The 20,998-nt window shown below is 42.8% G+C and overlaps 1 protein-coding gene across 1 annotated transcript in view; it reads right to left on the reverse strand.

Moving 5' to 3' along the window:
- Positions 1-9,916: 9,916 nt before the first annotated feature.
- PDE9A (phosphodiesterase 9A) overlaps positions 9,917-20,998 on the reverse strand; it is an 81,756-nt gene continuing 70,674 nt past the window's right edge. Inside the window, exons 14-19 of the mRNA XM_074969494.1 lie at positions 20,565-20,678; positions 19,238-19,342; positions 16,972-17,100; positions 16,708-16,803; positions 13,208-13,294; positions 9,917-10,627 (exon numbers count right to left, since the gene is read on the reverse strand). Of these exons, the coding sequence (XP_074825595.1) occupies positions 13,244-13,294; positions 16,708-16,803; positions 16,972-17,100; positions 19,238-19,342; positions 20,565-20,678 (495 nt within the window). The 3' untranslated portion in view covers positions 9,917-10,627; positions 13,208-13,243. The remainder of the gene's footprint in view (positions 10,628-13,207; positions 13,295-16,707; positions 16,804-16,971; positions 17,101-19,237; positions 19,343-20,564; positions 20,679-20,998) is intronic.

Here is a 20,998-nt window from a genome sequence, read left to right on the forward strand (position 1 = left end):
ATTGCTGTAAAGGGACTCAGTGCAGATATACAAATGCCTACAATTCACTGAAGGTGCAAAATGGAGGGGGGCATTATTTGAGGATGCAACATTTCTTCCACAAAATTAAAGGATTAATTAAGTGATTAAGAAATAAACTGACTGGTTGCATAAAGTGCAAAAGAATAAACAAGGGGGAATGCCTGAACTTTTCAGCTTACTAAAATGTATGCTGCAAAGGGGGTTCTCCCTCAATCCAGTCCCACTTTCAGATTCCTTCCTTGACAAAAGCTGTGAAGGCAAACCCTAACTTATCTGAAACTCTGCTACATTTGTTCAAAACAACTCGGCACTGTCAGTTTATATGTTAAATTGAGCTGGTGAGCTTGGTTCAAATCCTAACATGAACACAGGTCCGTATCACAAAAAATATCCTCACCACACAATTGTCACCTTGTTTGACCGTCTCAGCTGAGAGGACCAGACTGAATAGGCATGGTGAACAAAATAGCCTTTCACACCCAGTAGAGCTGCTTATGTGTCAGTTATGGCAGAATGAAGGGGCAGCATGTGGGAGCTTGCACAGCTTCTGTACCTGTTATTTAAAAAAAAGGAACAACTCTTTTTGTTTGTTTCCTTCATTTTTCATGGTTTTTTTTAACCAACAATTTTTTGTCTCCCCTTTGTCCTTTTTCCATTTGGCCACTGAAAAAGGAGGAGATGGGGGGAAATGGGGAGAGAAATATTTAAAAAAAAGAAAAGCTTTTCATTTAGTCAAATGAATTATCTTGAAAAAAAAATCAACGGGCCTGATCGTCAGCAAACATAAATCAGTTTATATGCATTGAAGACAACAGAGCTGGGCCTATACCCACTGAGGATCTGCCCCTTACTGTATAGGGAGTAACAACTATGACTAGGAAGCACAAAGTCCTTAAAAACAGCCTGGAAGAAGTAATATTTTAATTTACAACATGTGCCTATAAACCTAATGACCCTCTGGCAGGTACTTAGTGTTTTAGACTTTTTGTCTTATATGCTCTAGAAACTTATTTCTCTAGCTCTGGATGGGTTACATTGGACTCTCATTGCCTCATGGAGCAGGTACAAAGCATGTACGCTCATAAAGGTGCTCTTATCTAGCACTGTTTCTCCACCTTGGTTAACCTTATACACCACGGTAATAATTGTTCTAGCAACCTGAATGGGCGGGCCTAACACTGAAGCTACCCCCATGGGGGAGATCTGAGCAAAAGGTTGCAGAGTCGCCATGATCCTCTTAGCTCTGGTGGCTAGTTAAGGGACTACATGAGTAGAATCAAAAGGAAACCATGGGCCTAAGGAGAGAAGAGGATTAAGAAGAGAGAAGATTGATGAGGATTGTCAGGGTCAAGTATCCTCTATAATGGCTAGAGCAAGGAATGGAGAGCTAAGGCTCCTGGCTTCTATTCCTGGTATTTGAATGGCTATGCTGCTTTGGGGAAGTCCCTTAATATTTCTGTGCATCAGTTTACCAGTCTGTAAAAGAGAGGGGATAATCTTTCCCTAACTCACAGGGTATTGTGAGTTTTACTGAATGTTTGTAGAGCCCTCTGAGATCCGGAGATGGAAAGGGCTGTATAAGGGCAAAGTATGTGTGTGAAGGATGACACAATAAACAGAGAATTGTAAATCATTGGGAGAAAATTAAATCAGAGATTAGTTTTACGTGGTCAGTCTTAACTGGAACATGCTGTATAAATACCTGTCAGCGCACAGCAATACACACTTCATCACCGCGAGGTCTTAACACAAAATACAAAGTAGTTATCGCCTTGGCTTCGGGAAAAGACTGTTGCAACTTCAGCTGAACCTTGATGCTGACTGTTGCAACTTCCTGAGCCTCCTTCAGGAAGTGAAGAATGAGCCATTCCTTCCCACTGAGCTGAACAAATGGCTCAGAGATCAGAGGCCAGATCTTGCCAGTCTTCTGTGAGCTGAACTCCGACTGAAAGCAATGGGAGTTCTGAACATGGAGGGTTTGCACGATCAGGACCCCATTTAGCCATCCTGAGCAAATCTTACTAGGTGATAATATAGACACAATTTTCAGAGGTGCTGAGTACCCTCAGCTCCTACTGACTTCAACTCAGCTCCTCTGAAAATCAGGCCCGTAGAGCCAGATCTAGAGGCAGCCTCAGTGCAGAGCACTCTGAGGGGAATAGACGTAGCTCGTTCTCATGGGACCGCTGCTGATTTTTTCCCATTAATTTATAAAAGTCTTAACTCTGCTGCCCTCCCCCTTATTAGTCTAACCGTCCTGTTGGGCTTCCTGAGCTTGTCAACAGCCCAAGAGAGGCAGCCACAGCGACATCTGTTGTGAGCCAGCGCAAGAAAATGTTGGTAGTGTAAGAACCACAACTCTAAAGGTGGTACAGTGGACGAGCTCATCAAGGCAGGATCCATGGACAGCTGCCCCAGAAAGTTGCTCGTGTCACTGGAAGTCAGCAGGACCCATTTACATGGGAATTAAATTGGTAGGTTTAGGACTTGAGTAGCAGAGGGGCATTGGGTGAGATTAAGGAGCATAGGCAGAGCTGTGTGGGAAAGCTTGCACAACAGCTGCTCATGCTATGCCCTGTTCAAGCCAAAGCTGTTAGTCACCACTTTCCTGGCTACTAGATTTTTATTTGTTAGTTCAGTAGCACTATACGGTAAGTGTACATGCCAGTTTACAGTAATTGAACTGTGCTAAACAAATAACGATATCCCTTGAGGACTGTTACCTTATAATTGTTAAACCTTGTTCCTCAGAGGCTTGATCCTACACTCTGGAAGTTAATGGGAGTTTTGCCGTTGACTTCAGTGGGAGCAAGACCAAACTCTCAGGCCCAGATTTTCAAAGGCATTTTGGCATTGAGATGCTCAGCGTGGCAGTGATTTCGAAGTCTCAATCTCGTTTTCAAAATGGATTTATGTACTGACTGTCCGGGGCATTTTGGCTCATAAGTGCCTAAATCCCTTTTGAAAATGTGATTTAGGCATGTACATCAGTTAGGTGTTGCAATGTTGAGTGCTGCAACATCTAAACACCTTTACAAATCTGGACCTCAGTCATCAGATGTTTCTTGTGCATCCAGAGGCCCACAGCTCTGCCTACAATAGCCCTGGTCGGAGAGGACCCTTTCGTGCATGCTCTTTTTACCACTCATCCTTAGTGGGGCCACCTCCAGACCTTTTTTTCCTTACCTCTTCTTCAGTGTCAAAGGTTTCTTTCACTTGGCGAGGACACTTTGGTGAAATTTCCAAACATCAGTCTAGAACCACAGAGTCCAGTAGAATAAGCCTGATTAGCAATAAGCAGCCAAAAAGATCAGATAACCAAAAGGGGAAGCAGCATGTATCAGCTGATCAGGGTCAGATGACACAGAAATAAAAATGCCCGAGTCTTGCTGACACAACAGCTTCCACCATTCCTAGTGCCGGCAGAGCTGCAATGGTGAAGAATTGCAGCTATGGAGATGGCAAAGCCTACGTGTGTGAGATAGGTTGAACAAGGAGTGCACAAGGAGTGAGCAGGAGAAACGAATGGATGGGAAGTAAGGAGTGAGGGGGGCTGTGTAGGAGAGAAATTTGATTTTTTTAAAAAGCGATTAACGCGAAGGGTTTCAGGTTAATTGCATTCAAAATTTAATTTTAAGAAAGAATTGCAACCTTAAATGATCCTTTCCACAGCCTGAGTTATAAAGCCCCAACTACAAGGCTTTTGACAATGGAAAGGCGGATAGACCCGCCAGCGCTAACGATAGCAGGATCCAAACACTGCCACTAGACTAGATTGTCAGCCTGCTGATTTGAAAAGCAGATTGAACTCTTTCCACAGCCAGCTGGAAATTTGTTGCAAAACACCACAAAAGAATTGGAAACATTGGAATGAGCAAAACCAGTTTAAGACCCAAGATGGGAAAGGGAAATGTTAGCGGCTTTCCCGCTGCATTGACTTGGCAATTTATTTGCATGTGCTTAGAACCCTTCTAGTGACTGCTGTTCAGCTTAGTGATACCTGCTGAGCACTCCAGCCAGAGTGACCTGAACTTGGGCCATCGGGCATTTATTATGTATCCCCACGTCACTTTTCATCATGTGGGACTTTTTAAACTGCTCTCTAGCTAATGGTAGCTAAGTCCAATCAGGAAATGTTAGGCAGGCTTACAGCAGATGAACAGTTGGCCAGTGTGCCTGGTTGTGAACTATCCAGAGCCCAAAAACTGTGGTTTGCAGTGGGTCAGCCTGTCAGATGGAGGATGTGTGTCTAACAGGGCACCTTGGCTCAGCATTAGTTAAGGGCACTTTGAAAGCACCCCTCACTCCGCTGCTGTGGCTGGCAGGCTTTGCAGGTCTCTGCTGGAATGAGCACTACAGTGTGGAGCAATATGGCTGGAGCAGCTGACCCCATATGGACTGGTTGCCTGGGAAAGTATTCTGTTGTTAGCAGCTGTGCTCTGAGCACACAGACTAGAGTACATATATTTTACTTTGATTTTATTTTTGCTGACTGCAGAAATGCCCCAGCTATCTTAATAGCAGAATTACCACTGATGGTCTGACAGCAAATTGATTTCCTCGAGAAAGAAATATAGCTATTCCAAATTCCTACTATTTAGCAGCTCCCCTCTGGGGAAGATCTGCCGTCTATCATACAGGGCAGGGAACATGGAGCAACAAAATTTGGAAGGGAAAGATTTTTCCTCAAAAGAAGAATTATAGCGAGCTTTGGCTGAGACAGAATCAGTTCATATTTGCCAGACCCTCCCGATTCTAAGTTTCCCTTGTAACAGAGAAAGTTCAGCATTATAAAAACATCTACAGATAGCAAGTGTGTGTGTGAGGCCTGTACACATGCCAGTACAAGCATCACAGGTCCAGCTGGAAATATAAACTGTCCAGCCCCCAACTAGAACCTCAAGCCTCCCATCTAGGGATTACGCCTTTTCACTCAAACTTTATATATTTTTTTCAAGATATGTAATAGGATTAGCAGGCTATTCTTAATTATAAATAGGATATATACATACATTAATGTATTAATATATCATATCATGTATGTATAAATATTATTAATATTAATGTGAGTGTATATAATTAGAAGGAACACAAATAAAACAAGGCATGACATAGGTTAGACAAGATACCAACGGGCATAAAAATGGTAAACCAGGCATTGCTGTTTACCCTTCATCATGCTACAAGAATGAGGGGCCAATCAATGAAACTGAAAGGCAGCAAAGGGAATATATTTTCACAGAACATATAACTCACCTGGGGTACTCAATGAGGACAAGATGCTAGGGAAGTATAGGGTCTGACCCTGGAGTCACAAGACATCCCAGAAATGCCAGGAGGAGATGGGAGCATGGTCTCCTGCCTTCACTCCCAGTGTACTGGCCTGCTGAGCTGACTGGACAAGGTGACTTGAGCATGCTGAAGGGACGGTGCATCATCCACTGTTCCTGTGTGGCTGGGTCTCCGTCCCACAGCTCCCCTGGGGTAGAGGATCAGGACTTTGACTTACCAGAACAATTGAGCCCTAAGCACGTGACACTTATTGGATACTAGCTGGGAAGAATTTCACTCCCATGCCAACAACACCACTGGGAAAGACAGTGAGGTGAGAATGTACGTCAGACTCCTGTGCATAACTGCACCACATGCCAACCCCCGTTTCTTGCATTCAGTTTAGTAGGGGCAGAATGCAATGTGACAGGAAGCTATACTGACGCTTTTGCAGCTCTGATTTTTGAAGGTTCTGGGTATGCTTTTTATTTTTGTTAAATGAGGGGTGCAGAGGAATGTTATGAATGTAACTATATTTTAAGGAAGGGGAGGGCACATGTTTATGGCTGTTGGCCTTTCTCCTGTGATAGGTGCACTTGTTGCCTGCTTTCTAGCGCAGTCCTGCAGAGCCCAGTCACTAACTTTTACTCTGCGCTTTCCTGTGGGATTGAGAACAGACCTTCCCACCCACTTTTTTGTTGCCTGGGAAAACATTAACAATGTTTTAAACACAGCAGGCCTTGATTCGCCAGCATGTGGAGAAGACTTTGCCAGCAAAAAACAGCCCTACCCAGCAGATCTAGACACTGGAGTATTCCCCATGCACCGGGGAATCTTTAGGTGATACAGAGCCTTGTATGCCACCCTTTCTGGACGTGGCCAGAGAATGGGGGGACAGTGGGGGAGGGGGTACATGGCATGGCCAAGGTTACCTTATTCCTGCCCGATTCCCAGCTGCACAGACAGCCCCTGGGGGCCTCTAGAAACTAGTGTTTATTTCGAGGACCAGTCTGCTCACAAGGACCCCAGGATCAGAGGTGTATAATTCTTGCAGTCTCCCGCCAGCCTTGTGTTAAGTGCCTCTAATGTTACACCAGGGAATCAGTGGGAGCTAGCTTCATTCTGCCCCATCTTACCCCCCACCCCCATCCAACTCCAGTGAAGTCAATGAGATGACATGGGGTATAAGCAAGGTAGGGAAGATTTTGCCCAACTCTGTGGAAAATTTGTTCCAGAATTAGTGTATTTCTCCTGAAATCTTTTATTATTTTTTATTATTTATTAAGTATTATAATTATTATAACAAAACAATGAGATTAGGATTGTAATAAAAAGTGTATGAATTTTTAATATTACAACTCAGGCACAAAGACTTTCTCTAGCTTCCAATGTTTCTGGAGCAGAGAGGCAGGTTGGAACAATAGCCCATGATGTAAAAGGGAAAATTAAATACTGTCTGACATTTCTTTTCATGATGGGTTCATCCTCAGTACCAGTATTGTGCTTCACTGCCATAGGGAACAGATGCTATTATTATTACACTGCAGAGGCAACTCTGTTATTAACAATTTCCACGTACAGATATTTATTTGACATTACATAGTCCATGTATTTAACATGCACTAAACTTTCCTTTAAAATTGGCTGCTGTGGAGTAGTCAAGTTTTTAAAGCTGTCTCTTTCCCAGCTACGTAGTTATGATATATGACCTTACTTTGATCTGATTAGAAATGCTCTGCGCAAGAGTGAAGTGTGTACAGGACTCGGGGGACATCGCTCTATTTAAAAACAAAACAGAGCCCTAGCTTGGTTTCCCAAGCCAAAAATATGGAACAGATATAAACTCTTTTGTATTTGCCTGTGATTCTAAGGATAAAAATACCGGGCTGGAATGCATTCAGGATAATAATGATGCTCAAAGGATATGAAGAGCAGAGAGGGTAACATTTTGTAAGGCACATATCACAGAGTCAAAAATAATATTACAATATAACATTAATAGATATATACTTGACTGGGTTAGAAAAAAATGATTTAATCACACTTCAGATGCCTGTTTGGATGTCTCCAAAAGCTCCATTTTTATGCCAAGTATAGATTTCAAATGTCAGACTGAAAATGCACGACAATTGAAAGGGCTGATTGCCAGGATTTATCAAATCCATTCATTTACATATAAATCACAATATCCAATATTATGGAAAGACCGGTGAAACCTAGAATTAAGAGAGGATGCCTTCCAATCCCCATGTTTAAACATAAATTGGACAGGGACTGCTTGGAAAACACTACAAATACAGAGGGGGCAAAATATATCAGTAGCTGGTTAATAAAACAAGGGGTCTTGTTTTCATTTTGTCTAAACAGCTGCTTGCACTTTGCATGTTCCTTTAGTAAACTGCAGTATATGTTACAAGAGCCTGACAGGTATTAGCATATGCTTGAGTACGCAAGAGCCAAATTCTCCTCAGTAAGACTGATGCACCTCCATTAAAGCCAGAAGGGTTGCATCAGTGTCCTTTATAGTAATCTCCCTTCAGAAGTAAATCAGAGATTTCAGGCTACCCTTAAACATGATGGGGAATTAGCTTGGTACCACTGAAGTCAATTACAAAACTCTCATTGATTTCAATGGGAGAAGGCTCAAGCTCATGATGAGCCCTGATCCTGAACACGCTTATGCACATGCTTAACTTTATGCAGGTGTGGAGTTCCATTAATGTCTATGAGACTATCATGTGTGTAAAGTTAAGCAAATGCTTGGAGAGTCAGAGCTTTGGTTTGCTGAAGAGCCTTTCAGTTGAAATTAAACCTACGAGGTAACAACATAATAATAAACACTCAAAAATCTTTATTATGAGTGGGGTGAGGTGGTCTTATTACCAGAGATTTTCTCATGTAATGCTCTCATTGAACTTGGTATATCCTAAAGCAATTGTTTGTAATTACTACACAGCACATCTGCTATGGGTGCTGATTTGTGGAGGAAATCCACTTAACTGGAGATGGTAAATTTGACTCCCTTGTGAAAAGAAACCAGGAACTCCACAGCAAAATGAATCTGGTTGATCATGAACTCTGGAGTATAATATTTACTAGAGACAGGTAGCTGCAAAATTCAGATTCAATTCTCAAACATCACAGAGTTCAGGTGTATTTGGATCATTGTATTATGAAGGTATTTGTATAACTTGCATCTGAATCTGGGTTTAGAACCTTTCCTTGTCAGGGTGTTAAAATCCAGGCTTTGGTTCTGGCTACCATGCAATTTACAACAGAAAAAGTCAGCACTACCCACTGCAGTTCTGCCACTGGGGCAGCCAAGCAGGAAGAGGGCAAAGATTTCAAGGAGCTGCCCAGCCTGTGGAGGTCTGGAGAGCAGATTATAATACTGGGATATCCACCACGTGAGAAACAATGTGAAGCTGAGAATTAACAAACACAAACTAGAGGAGAATAAAGGCTTTGAAATGCCAGAGCACTGTACAAAAAGGATGTAAGGATTATTATTCAATGCTGAAAAGAGCGAGTGTTAGTCACTTGGTGCTCCTAGAAAGGAAAGCCTGAGATTCCCAAAGTGTTGCCTGTGTCACGAGGAAGAAGGACTAGCCACCCACCTTCTTCTTTCTTTTTAAAATGAGCTAAGACTTCACATGCAGCTTTGGAGCTTGCAGACATATGGCTTCAGTGTGTGTGCCCTTCAAAGAGAAACACGAGCATTCGTGGGCACCATGCCTTCCTTATGTGCTACTCTGCATATTTATAGTGCAACCACAGAATAACCTAGGAGACAAAGCACAGAAAAGGCAGCCTGTTTTCTTCCACCACAAGAGTCTGATTAAAAACATACCTATGTGAAAGCTACAGTGCAATACTTCTTACGCTTCTGTCATGTGAAGATTTAAAAACCAAGGGCCAAATTCTGCCCTCGGTAATACGTGTGGAAGCCCGTTCCAGGCTCTGTTGTGGCTACTAGCCATGAACCTTCCTTGGGGGTGGAATGGCGGGAGCACTGGCACTACTGTGCATGCTGCTCGGAATTCCCTTGTGTGCAGATGTAACCGTGGGTGAACACGGGCTACTTCTGCCCCTCTGTGTCGAAATACAGAGGATAGGAGCTGTTGCAGTCCCTAACTACAGAGCTTTGGCTGTTTAGCGCAAGCTGTAGCAGCTCATGTTTTTAGCTTTGGACATTTCCTGTCCAGTTCCCCATGTGTCAGCCAAGAGGGCAGCTGTCACACAGACAGAGCACACCCATGGATACCGCCCAGCGGGGGGACTCTGCTGTGCAGCTGGCCAACTCTGGCAGCTAGTGTCCCAGCCGGTGCTAGCAGGGACCAGTTCCTGCACTCAGGGTTGCTCCAGGACTAAGATTGCGGCTAACTCCTGCAGTGGGGGCACAAGAAACAACGGTTCCTTACCCCTCCTCCTCCTCCCCCCCTTGTGCTCTTGCACAGGGATCAATCACAATCTGGCCCTCCGTAAGCTGGCAGGGGCGGGAGGGACTAGGCCTAGTAAATAAACCTGCCTCTCCCACATGTCAGTGCATATCAACACCCCTAGACCACCAGAGTCAAACTTTTTTCTCCCTTTCCTTTGATTATCCCTACAAAAGGTTCGCCCTCCCCCCCCCCCGGCTCTCCTGCTGGTAATAGCTAACCTACCTGATCACTCTCCTTACAGTGTGTATGGTAACACCCATTGTTTCACGTTCTCGGTGTATATAAATCTCCCCACTGTATTTTCCACTGCATGCATCCGATGAAGTGAGCTGTAGCTCGCGAAAGCTTATGCTCAAATAAATTTGTTAGTCTCTAAGGTGCCACAAGTCCTCCTTTTCTTCATGTGAGGGTTAGTGTCCTGTGGCAGGATTTGGCTCCTAATATTTACATAACCATACATGAATAATAAAGCATTTTTCTGTTCTTACTGTTATGACACACACTATACCACACACAAATGTTTATAAAATGGCTCCTCTAAAAGGTCCAACACTCATTCTTTTCCTCCATGTACATATGAAAACATTTTTCTTTGGGAACAGGAGCAGTTCTTTATATACACATCTATGAAAGGAAATAATTACAGCACCCAGGTTTGTATAAGAATATATTATTTAGAAGAGCAGTTGAAAAATAAAAAAATTCTATACATCAAAGTTTCCTTTTTTTGTGTCCATGAAGATAGCAACAGTTCTTAGAAAATACGTTCTTGACGTGGTCTCGGCAGCTTTCTACCATCTTTCCTCTGGGCTGAAGGATCCCATGATACTTAGCTGCATCAGTCCACTCCGTGAACAAACACAACAGACCTTTAAGGTCTCAACAATTCTGTTCTGGTACAGAAAGGAAATTCAGAGCAAATATATTAAATGTCAACTAAACATAATACAATTCAGAAGATTATATAGACAAATACACTGTTAGGTCATAATCTCTGGAATATTGCTAGGTAAACTGAGAAGTCTGCTGCTTGCCAGGAGCTAGGATTCACGATGTGACGGAGAGACTGCCGAGACTCATCAAGCCCTCGGATCGCTACCCCTTCCTGCTTCTCCACGTGGGCACCAATGATACTGCCAAGAATGACCTTGAGCGGATCACTGCGGACTACGTGGCTCTGGGAAGAAGGATAAAGGAGTTTGAGGCGCAAGTGGTCTTCTTGTCCATCCTCCCCGTGGAAGGAAAAGGTCTGGGTAGAGACCGTCGAATTGTGGAAGTCAACGAATGGCTACGCAGGTGGTGTCGGAGAGAAGGCTTTGGATTCTTTGACCATGGGATGGTGTTCCAAGAAGGAGGAGTGCTAGGCAGAGACGGGCTCCACCTAACGAAGAGAGGGAAGAGCATCTTCGCAAGCAGGCTGGCTAACCTAGTGAGGAGGGTTTAAACTAGGTTCACCGGGAGAAGGAGACCAAAGCCCTCAGGTAAGTGGGGACGTGGGATACCAGGAGGAAGCAGGAGCGCGCGAGAGGGCAGGGCTCCTGCCTCATACTGAGAAAGAGGGACGATCAGCGAGTTATCTCAAGTGCCTATACACAAATGCAAGAAGCCTGGGAAACAAGCAGGGAGAACTGGAAGTCCTGGCACAGTCAAGGAATTATGATGTGATTGGAATAGAGACTTGGTGGGATAACTCACATGACTGGAGTACTGTCATGGATGGATATAAACTGTTCAGGAAGGACAGGCAGGGCAGAAAAAAAAAGGGGGGGAAGAAGGAGGATCCTGGGAACTACAGGCCAGTCAGCCTCACCTCAGTCCCTAGAAAAATCATGGAGCAGGTCCTCCAGGAATCAATTCTGAAGCACTTAGAGGAGAGGAAAGTGATCAGGAACAGTCAGCATGGATTCACCAAGGGCAAGTCATGCCTGACTAATCTAATTGCTTTCTATGATGAGATAACTGGCTCTGTGGATGAGGGAAAAGCGGTGGACGTGTTGTTCCTTGACTTTAGCAAAGCTTTTGACATGGTCTCCCACAGTATTCTTGCCAGCAAGTTAAAGAAGTATGGGCTGGATGAATGGACTATAAGGTGGATAGAAAGTTGGCTAGATTGTCGGGCTCAACGGGTAGTGATCAATGGCTCCATGTCTAGTTGGCAGCCGGTATCAAGTGGAGTGCCCCAAGGGTCGGTCCTTGGGCCGGTTTTGTTCAATATCTTCATAAATGATCTGGAAGGTGGTGTGGATTGCACCCTCAGCAAGTTTGCAGATGACACTAAACTGGGAGGAGAGGTAGATACGCTGGAGGGTAGGGATAGGATACAGAGGGACCTAGACAAATTAGAGGATTGGGCCAAAAGAAATCTGATGAGGTTCAACAAGGACAAGTGCAGAGTCCTGCACTTAAGACGGAAGAACCCCATGCACCGCTACAGACTAGGGACCGAATGGCTCAGCAGCAGTTCTGCAGAAAAGGACCTAGGGGTTACAGTGGACGAGAAGCTGCATATGAGTCAGCAGTGTGCCCTTGTTGCCAAGAAGGCCAATGGCATTTTGGGATGTATACGAAGGGGCATTGCCAGCAGATAGAAGGACGTGATCACTCCCCTCTATTCGACATTGGTGAGGCCTCATCTGGAGTACTGTGTCCAGTTTTGGGCCCCACACTACAAGAAGGATGTGGAAAAATTGGAAAGAGTCCAGCGGAGGGCAACAAAAATGATTAGGGGACTGGAACACATGACTTATGAGGAGAGGCTGAGGGAACTGGGATTGTTTAGTCTGCGGAAGAGAAGAATGAGGGGGGATTTGATAGCTGCTTTCAACTACCTGAAAGGGGGTTCCAAAGAGGATGGATCTAGACTGTTCTCAGTAGTAGCTGATGACAGAACGAGGAGTAATGGTCTCAAGTTGCAGTGGGGGAGGTTTAAGTTGGATATTAGGAAAACCTTTTTCACTAGGAGGGTAGTGAAGCACTGGAATGCGTTACCTAGGGAGGTGGTGGAATCTCCTTCCTTAGAGGTTTTTAAGGTCAGGCTTGACAAAGGCCTGGATGGGATGATTTAGTTGGGGATTGGTCCTGCTTTGAGCAGGGGGTTGGACTAGATGACATCCTGAGGTCCCTTCCAACCCTGATATTCTATGATTCTAAACAAAGCATGTGCAGCATGCTACACCCACTGACTCATAAATATTAGGATACAAAGATTAGTTAGATTATGCTGTAATTGTCATATGGCTGCCTACAGGTATTTAGTGCATGAATCAGAAAGACTTTTTTTTTGTTGTTGTTGACTTCTGTGAATCATTTTCCAGAAAAGGGTGGTTGCTAAAACTTCATCTTATGTGGATGGACTCCCAGCCAAATTCTCTAGGGGCACAAGAAGGGACAGGTTCACTGAAGTCAGTTGAGCTGCACCATCTTCTGTCCATGTGTGTCTACTTTTAAAATATTTTAAAAACAAACTCACTCACCTTGTGACTTTTGTGTAGCTAAGAGTGTTTTTCTTTTCACTTCTGTGTGCTCTCAGTTGTAAAACTTGCACTTTTCTTCTTTTGCAACTAGAATAAAGAGCAAAACAGAACAAATATCACCACTGGCACATCCCAGACAGACTGCTACAGCTAGCTGATCACTAATCCTCAATAAGATATCAGCTGAATCTCTAATGCAATAGTATACACCAATCTGGTGCATCACGGGCCCCATAGCATCCAAAATAACTATGGTACTTGACTGGAGAAAGTGCACCTCAGTATTTCTCATTATCTGTTGACTTAATTTCTGAGATTGTTCGCTACCTGCTATTTGTTTGATGGCATTTCTGAGTTTACACAGTTCTCATTATACCAGCACTCCTTGTGCCGATATACTGTAATTAAAGCTCTATCAGTTTCCATAGAAACTCTGTTTTTGACAGCTTTACATTTCAGGTACAGAAATTCACTTCAGCTTGAAACTTCTCAAAGCTTCTCAAAGCCCCCACTATTACCTTGAACTTATTTTTAGTTTCTTTAAGGAATGTTTCATGTTTCTGTTGTAGACTTGAGAATTTCCACAAGATTTTATTTGCCCTTATATAACTCTCCCCACAAGGCCTGTGTTCTGTTCCTCTCCACTCTTAATCAGAATTAGAATCTGAGCTCCTTGGAGAAGGAACTGTCCTTCCTAAAAAAAAGAAAAGGAGGACTTGTGGCACCTTAGAGATTAACCAATTTATTAAGAGCATAAGCTTTCGTGAGCTACAGCTCACTTCATCAGATGCATGCAGTAGAAAATACAGTGGGGAGATTTTATATACACAGAGAACATGAAACAATGGGTGTTACCATACACACTGTAACAAGAGTGATCAGGTAAGGTGAGCTATTACCAGCAGGAGAGCGAGGGGGGGGGGGAAGGGGGGAACCTTTCCTAGTGATAATCAAGGTGGGCCATTTCCAGCAGTTAACAAGAACGTCTGAGGAACAGCGGGAGGGGAGGGGGGGACGCGCGGGGCGGGGGAGGGAAATAAACATGGGGAAATAGTTTTACTTTGTGTAATGACCCATGCACTCCCACGCATCATCAAGGATCTACAACCTATCCTGAAGGATGTCCCATCACTCTCACAGATCTTGGGAGACAGGCCAGTCCTTGCTTACACACAGCCCCCCAACCTGAAGCAAATACTCACCAGCAACCACACACCACACAACAGAACCACTAACCCAGGAATCTATCCTTGCAACAAAGCCCGTTGCCAACTGTGTCCACATATCTATTCAGGGGACACCATCATAGGGCCTAATCACATCAGCCACACTATCAGAGGCTCGTTCACCTGCACGTCTACCAATGTACCAATATATGCCATCATGTGCAAGCAATGCCCCTCTGCCATGTACATTGGCCAAACTGGACAGTCTCTACGTAAAAGAATAAATGGACACAAATCAGACGTCAAGAATTATAACATTTAAAAACCAGTTGGAGAACACTTCAATCTCTTTGGTCACTCGATTACAGACCTAAAAGTGGCAATTCTTCAACAAAAAAATTTCAGAAACAGACTCCAATGAGAGACTGCTGAATTGGAATTAATTTGCAAACTGGATACAATTAACTTAGGCTTGAATAAAGACTGGGAGTGGATGGGTCACTACACAAAGTAAAACTATTTCCCCATGTTTATTTCCCCCCTCCCCCCCACGCTGTTCCTCAGACGTTCTTGTTAACTGCTGGAAATGGCCAACCTTGATTATCACTACAAAAGGTTCCCCCCGCCACCGGCTCTCCTGCTGGTAATAGTTCACCTTACCTGTTTCAGAGTAGCAGCCGTGTTAGTCTGTATTCGCAAAGAGAAAAGGAGGACTTGTGGCACCTTAGAGACTAACACATTTATTTGAGCATAAGCTTTCGTGAGCTACAGCTCACTTCATCTTACCTGATCACTCTCGTTACAGTGTGTATGGTAACACCCATTGTTTCATGTTCTCTGTGTATATAAACCTCCCCACTGTATTTTCCACTGCATGCATCCGATGAAGTGAGCTGTAGCTCACGAAAGCTTATGCTCAAATAAATTTGTTAAGTTTCTAAGGTGCCACAAGTACTCCTATTTCCATACTTTGTAATGCCAGCTTTGTGCCCCTCGATCAGTGCTTTTATCAGAGCATCCACCTAGATGAGCTTATTCACAATCCTAATTTATTTTCGGATTTTTCTGTTTTCTCTCCTGTGCCCATAAACTCTGCTTTTATGTAAGGTAACTGGATTTGGATGTAGTGAATTTGGGGTTACCTGCTGTTGGGCATCATGACAAGAGGAAAAGAAACCTAAACTCTGACCTCAGAGGGAGAGGACTCAGGAGCAGAGGTCACAGTCTGAGCACTAAGGGCGTCATTCTGTATCACTGAAGTCAATGGCAGCTCTGTCATTGACTTCAATGGGAGCAGGACCAAGCACGACAGCACTGTGATTCCCCTGCTTGCCCAGTGCTGTGATTCCCCTGCTTGGCCCAGGTCAGAGAGAGCCGAAAGTCCTGACGCCTGGTTATAGATATCATCAAAGCTCTCCGAGGTCTTACATGCCAACGGGAGAGACATCTGGTAAATACCATTGATAGATAGTTTAACCTGGGCCATAAAATGAATTAATGTGGCCGTCTGTTTAATTGTATTGTATGGTATGTGTGTTTGTGCACGTGTGTGTGCAGTATAAGAGAGAGAAAGAGCAATTCCTGGTGTAATGCCAGTGACATCTGGTGATATCTCGGCAGGCTCTTTTGAATGACTCATTCTGTGCACCCAGAATTTTTTTGCCGTTTTCTTTTCTGTGGTTAGGTATCCTGGCTGCTTCTCTTGCTCTTTCTGTTTATTATTATTATTAATGATCTTGTGGCATAGGTATGCCTGGTGCTTTACAAATATATAGGAAGAAAAAGTGACCATAGATATAATCAAAAGCAATAAATATCATCAAACTGAAGAACTTGAACTGTCTGTTTCACTTCTTAGTACCACCCAGAGCGTATGTACAGAGCTGAGAGAATAATCGATTTTTCAGTTCAAATCCACAAAATCAGTTTGTTTGGAATTGAAACGGATTTTTTTGTTTGTTTTTTCTTGATGAAACAAAAAGACTGAAAAAAATCACTTTGGCTTGAGCAAAATATGTAATTTGAGTGCAACAATTTTTTTCATTTTGTTACGTTTTCAGGTGTTTTTACCCTTTTAAATAAAAATTTGAACAAATGGAGCTAGATTTCAAAAAGAAATGTTGTTTTGACATGAAAAGTCAAAACATTTTGCCTTTAAAAAGCCAAAATAAACCGTTTAGACTTTTTCAACTTAAAAAAAAATTATTCAGTGAAAACTATTTGCTGAATTCAACCCATATTCACAAACAGTTTTGGTCACTTCTCATTGAATTTTTGAGCAAATTTAAGATTTGACTGAAATATGTCACCCAGTTCTAGGTATGTATAGCTTGCCTCTTTCATAGCATCATCTAGTTGTTTTAATTCCTCGTAGTGGTCCCTGGATTCCCAAAGAGGTTGGAGCATCACTTCGTCAACTTCTGGAAAAAGCTAAACAAAAGTGAGAAAAGTCAAACTACCATTTCTTTAAATATTTATTTACCTGTAAATGATAAAAATGGAGTGAGAGGAGGTGTCACTGGCTGACTAAATGTTTATCAAAACAAAAGCTGAATTGTTCTCAGCTCCTGCAGGCATCTTAGAACCTTAATAACGTACCTTCGTTACTGTTTCAAACATTGGGATCAGGACAAACTTAAGGAACCCGATCTGTGCTGTTGGTTTGGTCACTTTATCTCGGTCCATGAAAGGTGCCACTGGAAGTCCCTCAGACTTTTCTCGGTCACTCTAGGACAGATTCAATAGTTCACAAAGATTATTATCAACAGGGAGACTGTGAGGGCAGCAAAACACAAACTGTTTGCAAACCAGTAACTAGATCACTGATATCCTATACACATGCCTCAATGGTGTATGTGACAACAGCAAATGAAAGGGAAACTGTGTGTCATACATTTTAGAAGCTGACTCTTATTGTTTTAATAACCTTTGTATTGTTGTTTCTTTTGGTTTTTCACAAATGCTGCATGTACAGAAAAGTATCAGATTATAACAAGGCCATAAGGGTATGTATGCAGTCAGGAGCGAGCCTCACAGCCCATGTAGACTGATTCACACTAGTGGGACTCGAGCTAGAGTGCTAAAAATAGCTGTGTGGCTGTTTCGGCATTGGAGGAGGCTATCGGATCACCTCGAACCCAGGAGGCAGGGTGGGCTTGAGCTCAGGTGGCTAGCTCAAGCCTCTGCTAGTGCAATGTCCACACAGCTATATTTAGCGTACGCGCACTAGCACAAGTCTGCCTGCCTGACTTAAGATGCTTGTGTAACACCAACAGACCCCAGTCGTTGTCGGCCAGGATCAAACCTGGGACCTCTGGAGCTTAATGCATGAGCCTCTACTGCATGAGCTAAAAGACATGCCTCTTAGCCCAGGCTGTACCAGACTCATCAATCTCTAGCTGCCACTAGAGGAGGACAGAGTGCCACACCAAGCAGGCATGGGTTGCACTTGCTCCCTGCTACAGTATAGACATACCGTAAGAGGGAGATACTCAGAGGCATACAAGTCCCAAAATCCATGGGACTTCTTGTGGAGTAAAGCACTACTCAGTGTGAGACAAGGTAGCAGAATCTAGCCCTTAGCCATTCTACATAGGAGGGAAAGGGTCCTTGACTTCTTTCTCCTCTGGAGAATTATTCTTTTGGGTATTAAGCTGCAACTAGCCAACCATGATCAAAAATGGTTGAGTGTTTCTAGTCTATCAAGTGGCTCCTAGTACATATAGATTCAGGGAGGGATGTATCTCTGAGTGTCAAACTTTGGAAAGATCTTTACAAATAATGGGCTGGATCCTTAGCTAGTATAAATCAGCGTAGCTCCATTGACTTAAATTGGTCTACAGTGATTAGACTGTCCTATAAGTGCATAGTTAGTAAGAAGGGCACAGAATACTCCCAAAATTGACACCCTTTTAACTTCAGAATTTACTCTCATCTGTCAGACTTGCTTTAATAATGTGTGTACAGTAGTACCTTGTGTCAGATATTAGGGTGAGGAACACAATAAAGTGCAGAGACAGATCATTTTATTTTGCATAAAAATATTGCAGAGACAATGAGCTAATTGTCATTAAGATTCCCTATTGTCAAGCCTTCCCTTTTGGATACGTCTAATGTCATTTCTTTGTCAAATTGATTCCTTCAGCACAGGGAAAATGTTAAAAAAAAATAGAAAGAAGAAAACTCTGGCATCTTGTTCCTCCAATCGCGATAAAGCTTTGCATGCTGCCAGCTACTTCACAGACAGCTTGGCTTGGGTAGGAGAGAGCAGAGGATTGCTGTTAGTTTTAATGTTGCTTTATACTACAAGAAGCCACATTAGAGAGGGATGGGAATCCAGAAAGAAGCAACTGTTTTGGGAGCATAAGCTGACGTTTCAGGACTAATGAAGTTGATGGTGTCCTTTGGAAATAATCAGAATGTTTTCATTTTTAAAGCAAATGTTCATCCTATGCAGCCTCGGGCATTTCAAATCATCACGGATATAATTTAAACTTGGACCATTTAATACTGCACATTTAATTGACTTTTTCTATACTCACAATTCTTGCCCTTTTGGCTTGACAAGGGTTTACATGCCAAATAAACTCACAAGAGAGCCCTATTAGTGAGAACAAGCTGCAGTCCAATGACATTAGCATTTCTACATTACTGTCATTTATCTTACAAATTGCAGTCAATTACAGTAACTTTTATTCTGAACATACTGTCTTATGCCACACTTCTGTCACCTTATGCAAAAGAAACCTCCTCATCCTTGTGGCACTGGATTGTCATACAGTATTACCAGTCAGCTGTCAGCTATAGTTAAAATAGGAATTACTGTTATGATGATGATGATTGTGTATCTGTCTCTCATTCTTACCTGCATAAAATACTCCTCTAATAAGCAGTCTACCCATGGTTCCGCTACTTCCATCGGGCGGACTTCATTTGAGATATCACAACATTTTATCAGTACCATCTTCAACTGAAGAAGGAAAAATACTTTAACACTCTGGTAATATAGAAGCCTGCCTCTTTGCCTTTACAGAAGCCATAGAAGCCATGAGTCCTTCATTTTTAGAGAGGCAGAGGGAAATGATCTCAGACAAGAAGGATAGTTTTGTGGCTAAGGCACAAGACTGATCTGGTTTCTCTTCCTCCTATCTAGAGAGATTTGATTCCTGGTTCTGCCTGCCACATATTTCCTGTATGATCTGTGGCAAGTCACTTAACCCCTCTGTGTCTCAGTTTTCCTTTCTGTGAAAGGGGGATAATGGTTACCTACTCCATGGGAGGCTTATGAGGCTTAATCCATGAATGATTGTAAAGGGCTTTGACATTCCTGGAGGGAAGGCACTATAGGGGCCTGATCCCACCCTCATTAATGCCAGTGGAAAGATTCCCACTGAGTTCAATGGGAATTAGATTAGGGCTAGAGCAAACTATTGTTATGATGGATGTAATGGAGACTAGAATGAAACTAAGAATTTATATCCAGACAGATACAGTAATTATTTCTTGCTCAGATGACTCTAGGATTTCAAAATCTGAAAGAGGAATCTAGACTTTCTTTGTCTCAAGTGACCCCAGACTTCTCATTGTTTTTTGGGGAAAAAGCTTTTATAAAAATCTACAGAAATACTTTGACGTTTCTTTTAACGTTACAGTGCAAACGGTTGTTTTTAGGCACACATTTCCCTGCAGTATTTGGTACCCACTCACAGTGACACCCAAAAAGGGTAGGAAGGATGGTTCCATAGTTAGGTAGCTAGGCTGGGATTAGGGAGAGCTCGGCCAATACCCTGCTCTGCCAAGGATTTCCTGTGAGACCTGGGGCAAGTCACTTAGTCTCTCTGGGTCTCACTTCTCCAGCTGTAAAAGAAGTACTTCTCTACCTCACAGGGGTGTTGGAGGCACTTATATGCTACACTGAGGGGAGCTATCCAAGTATTCAATTCAAATTGATCCAACCCAAAACAAACTATTTCATTTGGATTTTTTTCTTGTCAAAATCTTTTCCCCACACAGAAAATTTCAAGTTTGCAGAAACTGCATTTCCTGTTGAAAAAACCCATTTTGACAGAAAAATTCTGACTACTTCTACTCAACATCTTGCATGATTAGGCCAAAACCAAAGTTTAGAATGTAGCAGTATCACTACGAACCATGGTAGGCACTGAAAAATGATAAACACGTAATCTCCTTACACAGGTGACATGTTCCTCATTTGAGTAATCAAAATTATCCATTTTTTCTTTGAAAGAGTCCAGTATTTCTGCATGTCTTGCCATGTCTGTTGCCAGGATTAATGTAATTATCCCCTATCAAAACAAACATAATAATACATTGATTTAACGTCTCACAAGGCACAGCTATTGCTGTGTAAAGAAATGTGCTTAAATTAACACAAATACCTTATGATAGAACACAGACAAGAAGAACAGATGTATCACATCAGCACCATTGAAAGAGGAACTTTCATACTTGAGGCCACTTGACAAAGTAGACCATTAATTTAAAGAATTCACAGTGACATAAGAGAATGACTAACTATGTAATTGGTTTTGTATAATTATATGCTGGAGAAACTACTGCTTCTTGTTCTGAGCTTTGTTTGATTTTTAGTATGAATGCAAAGTGC

The sequence above is a fragment of the Natator depressus genome, chromosome 1 (genome assembly GCF_965152275.1).
Source record: "Natator depressus isolate rNatDep1 chromosome 1, rNatDep2.hap1, whole genome shotgun sequence".
In the NCBI taxonomy this organism is placed as follows: Eukaryota; Metazoa; Chordata; order Testudines; family Cheloniidae; genus Natator; species Natator depressus.